This window comes from Vombatus ursinus, unplaced genomic scaffold (assembly GCF_900497805.2).
Source record: "Vombatus ursinus unplaced genomic scaffold, bare-nosed wombat genome assembly UNPS02014961.1, whole genome shotgun sequence".
Classification (NCBI taxonomy): Eukaryota; Metazoa; Chordata; class Mammalia; order Diprotodontia; family Vombatidae; genus Vombatus; species Vombatus ursinus.
In genome coordinates, this window is record NW_020954739.1 from 602,112 (window position 1) to 609,745 (window position 7,634).

General features: G+C 49.1%; 1 protein-coding gene across 1 annotated transcript in view; it reads left to right on the plus strand.

Moving 5' to 3' along the window:
* PLVAP (plasmalemma vesicle associated protein) overlaps positions 1-7,634 on the plus strand; it is a 16,959-nt gene that overhangs the window by 5,690 nt on the left and 3,635 nt on the right. The window contains exons 2-5 of the mRNA XM_027845436.1: positions 99-195; positions 2,248-2,951; positions 4,083-4,140; positions 4,529-4,610. Coding sequence (XP_027701237.1) covers positions 99-195; positions 2,248-2,951; positions 4,083-4,140; positions 4,529-4,610 — 941 coding nt within the window. The remainder of the gene's footprint in view (positions 1-98; positions 196-2,247; positions 2,952-4,082; positions 4,141-4,528; positions 4,611-7,634) is intronic.

The following is a 7,634-nucleotide window of genomic DNA, read 5'->3' on the forward strand; positions in this document are numbered from 1 at the left end:
CTCCATGCCCAGTTTTGGTTGTATTTGTGGGGTTTGGGGGAGACTGAATGCCTCTGAATGCCCACCCTGATCTAAGCCCGGTACTTGCCTTTTCCCAGATTCAGAACCAGAACAACATGAGATACGTGATTGCCATCTTGAAGAGTGAAGAACTCTGTCGACACAAGCTTGCAGAAGTCTCGAAGAACTACACAGGTTGGAGGAGGGAACAGGGATAGGAGAGGGGAGGGGGGATGGGAGGAGGGGAGAGGGGGCGGGGAGGAGGGGCGGGGGGGGGGCGGCCGGGGGTGGGGGGGTGGGGGGAGGGAGGGGAGGGGGGGACAGGGGCAGTATTGGGATATGGTGAATTTGAAAGACCAAATCAGAGATTGGGCACGGGAGATCAGAGTTGTAGATACAGATGTGCATAAAGGGGATAAGTGAAGCTCTGGGGGGATGAGGTCATCGAAGGAGAGACCTTAGAAGCCATCTAGTCCAGCCCCTATATGTTATAGATAAGTAAACTGAGGCATCGAGAGGGTGACTGACTTGCTCAAAGTCACTGCTAGTGACAGAGGATCCAAGACAAATCTTTGGGGGATACCCTCATTAGAGGGTGGGATAAAGCCGTGACTAGGACTTTTTCACCCGAGGCTAGGGACAGCAGAGGCTGAGAGGACAGGAAGTAACTCCTGCCACGCACAGGGAATAAATCTATCCACGATATCATAATGTTGTCATACTGGGTCATAGCCCCACAGTCCCACCCTAGGTGGAAGAAGGAGGAGGTCAGGGTTCAAATTCCGGCTCTGATAGAGTCCCTTCTCCTGGCTCTGCCTCAGTTTCCTTATCTGCAAAATGACTTGGTGGACTCAGTCTCAAAGATCCCTTCCAAATTTAAATGGTCAGAGATGGAGGAGCATTAGTCCTGTGGGAACCAAGAGACTGTAAAGGGGAACCTTTCTCAGGTCAGGGTCAGCTCTGAGATTCCCTGTTTCTTAGCGATCACAACTCTACCACAATGCGATGGGGAAGGTGAGTTCTTCCTTCATCGAAGGTCTTTATCGGGACCTGGATGACCATTTGCCAGAGCCTTGGTGAGCCTGAGGAGCTGGAGAGTGACCAGCTGACAGTCAGAGGCAGGATATCAGGCCAGAGGTTGGTGCTAGAAATAGGGCTGTGGGAGTCACCAACATAGAGAGGGGTGATTGACGTGTTGGGAGTTAATGGGATTGACAAGGGAGAATGGGAGAGAAGAAGAGGCCAGGAGAGAAGAGGAGGGAAAAGGAGGGGAGGGGAAGGGAGGAGACAGGAGATTGAGGCTTCAGCTACACATTGGACTAGATGCTTCATGAGAGCAGGGGTCGGGGGTCAGGGGCCAGGGGTCAGGAGTCATCAGCCCCAAGAAGGCCTTCTGGAGACTTCTCTTTTCCCACCCATCTATTTCTAACTCATCTCCTCCTGCTTCTCCTTCTTGCCATCTCTTTTCAATCCCATTTCTGATATAACAGTTCCTGGACCCTTTTCACCAGCTTTTTGGAGAAAGTAAATGGTGGGATCACCCAAAGTGACCCTTCTCTACATGTCCATCCATCTACATGCTTTGGATGGGTAGGACATTAATACCCCCTTCCCCCACTCCATTCCTCCTAAGATGTGACCAGTCTTAAGAGGCTGTATCAGTACAAAGGAGGGAATGTGCTAGAGTGAATGAGTACCGATTTTAGAGCCAGAGGAACTGAGTTCAGTCCCAACTCTGATACCTAGTGACCTTGGGCAAGTCATTTAATTTCTTTGGGCCTCGGTTTCCTCATCTCTAAAAGCAGAGAGTTGGACTAGATGGTCTGTAAGCCCCTTCCAACTCCAAGTTTATCATCTGTGGTCTGTAGGTGACTGTCCCCCACATCCCATTTGCTGTTCTGTCTGTCTCCCATTTCACTTACCCAGCTCTGAAAGATCTCACTTTGGTCCCTGGGGGAGATCACCAGCCTCAAGATGGGGCAAAGATGTTAAACCTCTTTTTGTTCCATGGAATCCTCCGGTGGTCTAGTAAAATCTCTTCTCAGAATAATGTTCTTACATGCATAAAATAAGAGAATGAAAAAGGAAACCAATTCTACTGAAATTAAATCATCATTATATTTTATAAAATAATAATAATTTAAAAACCAAGTTCCTGGATCTCACATGAAGAAACCCTATGACAGGGGAAGTCCAAGGGACTGTCTTTCAGAGTCTATCCATTGCTTCCACCCTCTGCCCTCACAGCCCAGGTCCAGACCCTTGAAGAGAAGGCCAAGGCAGCCCAGGTGCAGCAGGAGGCCCTGAAGATGACCTGTAACAAGGACAAGGAGGTCCTGATAGCAGCCAAGGCAGCGGTTGAGGCCCAGATCAAAGCCTGCAATGAGGAAAAGATACGTAACTTTGGTGAGTACCAGCTGGTAGTCAGCGAGCTCCAGCGGGTCCGAGACCTGTGTGTTGGACTGGACAAAGAGAAGCTCATCTCCAAGCTGGAGCAGGTGTGGCGGGAATCCCTCCTGTACAAGTCCTTGGACAGCATACCCTTTATTTACCTCAACACGGAGGTTGAGAAGACGATACACCGCTGCAGGGAACTTCCCAGGGTAATATTGGAGAAGTCCGAGAACCTGGCCCGAGAACTGAAGATAAGCACAGAGCAGGTGGTAAGAGAAAACACCGACCTGAAGCGTCAGAAGGAGACCAGTGAGAAGAACTTGGCGGCCTGCAGGGTGGAGAAGGAGAAGGTCACCAAGGAGACCCAGGAAAGGGTGCAGAAGATCCACGAAGACTGTATCAAACAGTCCCGGCTGGCCTTGGAAGAGAAGGCCACACTGCAGAAGGAGAAGGAGGCCTTGGCCAAGGAGTTAGAGGAGAAGAAGAAGGAGCTGATCTTGGTCAAGGGGCAGCTGGACATCAACAAGTCCACCCTGGAAACCTGCATCAGGACCAAGGTGAAGGCTAGGTCTGGGGAGGCGGCTGGAACTGGAGAAGGGGGATCATGAGGGTGTTAGGGTCAGAGTGAAGGAGAAGTTTGGAACTGGGCGTAGGTGTGAGGAGGACAAGGAGGAAGAGAAGGTTGAGGTTGGGGTTGAAGTTGAAGATGGTCAAGAGGATGAGGGGATTGGGTTAGATTAAGGTGAGAGAAAATGAAGCTGGGGTTGGGGGTTAAGTTCATGATGGTCATGAGATTGGGTAGGGGATTGAGTTGAAAGAGGGATGGAGTTGGGGCTGGGGTTAAGTTGGGTACGGTCATGAGGTTGAGTTGGGGATTGAGTTGAGAGAGGGCTTGGGGTTAACTTGGGGATGGTTATTAGATTGGATGACCCCAGCCAAGTCATTTAACCTTACAACGCCCCAGGCAACTTTCTAAGTAAACAAATGGTAGAAGAGGTAGTGATCTGCATTCGTAGAGAGAGGTTCTTCACTAGGGAGTTCCTTCTACCAATGAAATCACAGGTTCACTTCCCCTATTAAATGCATTAAATCAATGACTGACGATTCTTATGGTCCTTCTTCTTGTGTAGTCTATTCTTAGTTCTTGTTCTATTCTTATATATTTTTATTATTTTTGGTTGGGGATAGGATTGGGGTTTGAATGGGGCTGTTGCTGTGCATGCGTGTGTGTGTGTGTGTGTGTGTGTGTGTTATCTGTATGATTGTGTGTACACAAGTCTGTGATTGCCTTTCTAGATGTGAATTCTCCGTGATTTGCACATTTGTATGACTCTCAACATATCTGAACTTCCTCTGTGCTCATCTCCAGGTTCCTATGTCCTGGCTGAACTCGGAGCACAGCCCCTCTTAGTCTCTTGTCTTTGAGTTGAAGAGACAGACCCAAGCAGATCCAGGCCCTTGGTTAGGAGGTTGGCACTTGAGTTCCGGGGGACCTAGACCTTAAAACTAGAAGGGACCTCAGAGGTCATTCTTCATTTGACAAATGAAGAAATTGAAGACCACAGAGGTTAAATGATTTGCCCAGGGCCATCCAGGTAGTTCAATCAGAGCCACTAACTCCCGAGCTGCTATACTTTCTAGAGTACCAAGTTCCCTCTGACCCATGTGTATCCTTTCAACCTTCACAGGCCCAGGGTACACTATCCATTCCTCGACCCCCTGGACCTGTTAACCCAGCTCCTATCGGTAAGTGAGCCAGACAGGAAATGAGTCTTTTGGGTTTAGAGTCGTGTTCTCTATTGCCCTTAGCACTTTCCTCATGCTGTCCCCAGCCCTGTGAGGGCATCCATATACCAGATCTCTGCTCTCCAGTCAAGAGGGAGCCACCTGAAAGTTTCTAGGGTCTAATGTAGCCTCTGGAACCCCCCAGAAACATTGGAGGAAATACTGGAAGAACTGAAACCAGGGAGAAGTGGGAAGCCTTGAGTTCAGGGCCCCAAATCTCATTTATGCTAAAGGCTGGTTAGATGAGACATCTGTCTATTGCCCTCCAAGCCCACTCCACCCTAGCAGGAGGTCAGCATAGGGCTGTGGAGATGCTCAAGGCTGACCCTGCTGCTTTTTCCATCCTCAGACCCCGCTGGCCTAGAAGAATTCAAGAAGAAGCTCCTGGATACTTATCAGAAGGTTAGCATACCCTCTGGAAACTCAGCCAGGTGAGCTCCTTCTTAACCACTCAGACCAAGGTAGGGTCTGCGTATTCATGCAACTGTAAACTAAAACCAAAGAGAAAAAAATCTAGATGAGCCCCGGGGAATGGCAGGGCAAGGGTTCATCTTTCTTTCCATTTCACAGATGTGTTCCATCTTAGGACTGGGGTCACTATCCTAGGGCCTGTGCCCACTTCATTCTCCCATCAGCCTCTGCAGAGGGAGTGACATCGTCATACACACAGATAGAGGGCTGGACTTGCAGAAAAGAGACCTGGGTTCAAATCCCACACTTGCCAGCTATGTCAACCTCTCAGAGCCCTCAATTTCCTCTTCTGTAAAATGGGGATCATATCACTTGCATCACAGGTCTCAGTTCTTTCACTTGTCAGCTGTGCGACCCTGGGCAAGTCTTAACCTCTGTATGCCTCAGTTTCTTCTTTTCAAAAATGAAGGTTCTAGGGGCAGCTAGGTGGCGCAGTGGATAGAGTACTGGCCCTGAAGTCAGGAGGACCTGAGTTCAAATCTGGCCTCAGACCAAACACTTGACACTTACTAGCTGTGTGACCCTGGGCAAGTCACTTTAACCCCAATTGCCTAAAAAAAATTTAAAAAAAATGAAGGTTCTGGACTCAACAATCCCTTTTGGTGCTAGATTTAGAAATGATGAAGCCTCACTCACAGGGCCATTATAAACCTAAAAGTGTTCCATCAATGCAACTTATCCTTATGGTAAGCCATGGGCCTGACACCACAGTAGGACTAGATGTTTTTATGCAACCAAAAGATACTTTCCTACGTGGGTCTTCCACAGGAATAGACCGTTCACATGCAGGTAAGACGAACAGAGACAGAGAAGAGAGAGACAAAGTGGGGCTTGGAAAGCAGATCTTCCAGCCATGTAGAAGAGTGAAAAGACGGCTGGCTTCAGAGTCAGGAAGTCTGGGTTCAAATCCTAAGCCCAATGCTTCTTGACTGAGAAAACCTCTGAGCCTCGATTTCCTCATCTGAAAAACAGGAGGGCTTCTACCTCACGGGAGTGTGAGAAAAGCACTTTGTAAGGCTTAAAGGACTGGGGAAATGGGTGCTACTGTTACTGGTCTCCTTACTCTATGCCAGGCACAAAGAAAGGCAAGAATTTGGTCCCTTCCCTCGGAGAGTTTCCATTCTAACGGGAAAGGCAACAAGTAAATAACCAGGTGCATACAAGGAACATACAAGATCGACACAGAGCAGGTGGAAGGTTATCTCAGAGGGAACTGCATTAGCCATGGAGAGGAGGCTGGGAAAGGCCTCTTGCAGAGGGTGGGCTTTAAGCTGGCTCCCTTACTCTGGGCAAGCTCCTGTGATGGTAGAACTGGGACCGGAGGTTGGAGGTGACAGGAGCTTAAGCAGAGGCAGGAAGACATTTGGTCAGGGAATGCTTTCGAGGGGACTCCTCTGCAGGGTGTGCAGGATGTTGGAGAAGACCCTCTGATTCCGGCACTGGACAAGTTTACTAGGCTCTGTGTCTTATCTTCTAAATGCCAGTTGGTATAGTGATGTATTTTTGTTCCCTCAAGACATGGGATTGAAGATCCCAGGGCCTTATAGGGACAAAAGTGAACTAGACTGGGGGCAGCATGTTTCCAAGATGGTAGGCCCCAGGGGCCCTTGGGCACCAGTGGAAGAGACAGTGGAGGCCTGGAGCCAAGACTGGCTCTGGGCCACGAAGTCCCCATTTCAGAACCTGGCTCCCCAGACAAACTGGGAAGTGGTATCAGTGGCCTAGTGAATCACCACAGTTGAACTGATGTGCCCATGTTCACAAAGTCAGCTCTTGGGCTTGGCAGTTTGTCAGGGGAAAGGAGCATTTTGTGTCAGGGGAAGGGCTGATTCAAGGACGAGGCTGAATGTCAGGCCTTGGAGCCAAACAAGCATTAGCAATCATCAACTGCCTGCTACCCGGGGTCTTTAGACTACCCCTAATTATCCCCCTGGGCAGTTAGGTAGTGCAATGGATAGAGCAGGGCCTAGAGTCAGGAGGACTCATCTTCCTGAGTTCAAATCTAGCCTCAGAAACTCGCTAGCTGTGTGACCCTGGGTGAGTCGCTTAACCCTGTTTGCCTCAGTTTCCTCATCTGTAGAATGAGCTGGAGAAGGAAATGGCAAACTACTTCAATATCTCTGCCAAGAAACCCCAAATGGAGTCATGAAGAATCAAAAATGATTGAAAAATGACTGAATAACAACTCTCCTTGTACCCTCATCTCTTCCTCCTCTCTCCTTTCAGGAGTGAGGCACCCTTTCTAGTAAGGTGTTTCCCCTCTTTGTGCCCACTTAGGCCAAGGCACCAGGGCTGACTGTGACCATGGGCTCAGGCTGTCTCTCTTAGAGTCTCCTCCAGCCTGAAAGTCTCAATTTAGCCCTACCCTGACCCATTTGCTCCTCTCAACCCTTGGGGAGCTGGAGGTTCTCATGTTTACATTCTTGGAAGCCAGATAAGCTGTCCTTGGACCCCTGAGCTCAAAGCCTCAAGGTGATTCAGCTCTTATTCCAAGCTCTTGCCTGTCATAGATAAGACACCCTCAGTCTGCTTCTCCTAGGCCCCTGAGGCCCTTGTTTCCACACCTCCTCATCCTCTCATCCTCCCATCTGGTCTCACTCTCCATTCTTCCTCCCTGACCCCCAGGACCTAAGTTCATGGACATCAGTGGAGCCTGCTTCTCCCTACTCTCTCCATCCCGCTTTCCTCCATTTGGATCTCCTCTATAAAATCTACTGTCTTCTCAAAATGTAGCCAAGGGCCTTACCAGACTGGGAACCAGGACACTGGGTTCTCGTCATGTGGGTGCCACTAACTGGCTACAGGATATCAGGCAACTTCATTCTCATCTCTGGTTTACTTTCCTCCAATTAAAAATAAGGGGCTAGACCATATGATCTTTAAAGTTCCCCCAGTTTTGATGTTTCTATGTTCTAAGGGCCCTCCTACTTCTAAGATTCTATGTTCTGAAGGTTTTCTCAGCTCTGACATTCTGGGTTCTAAGA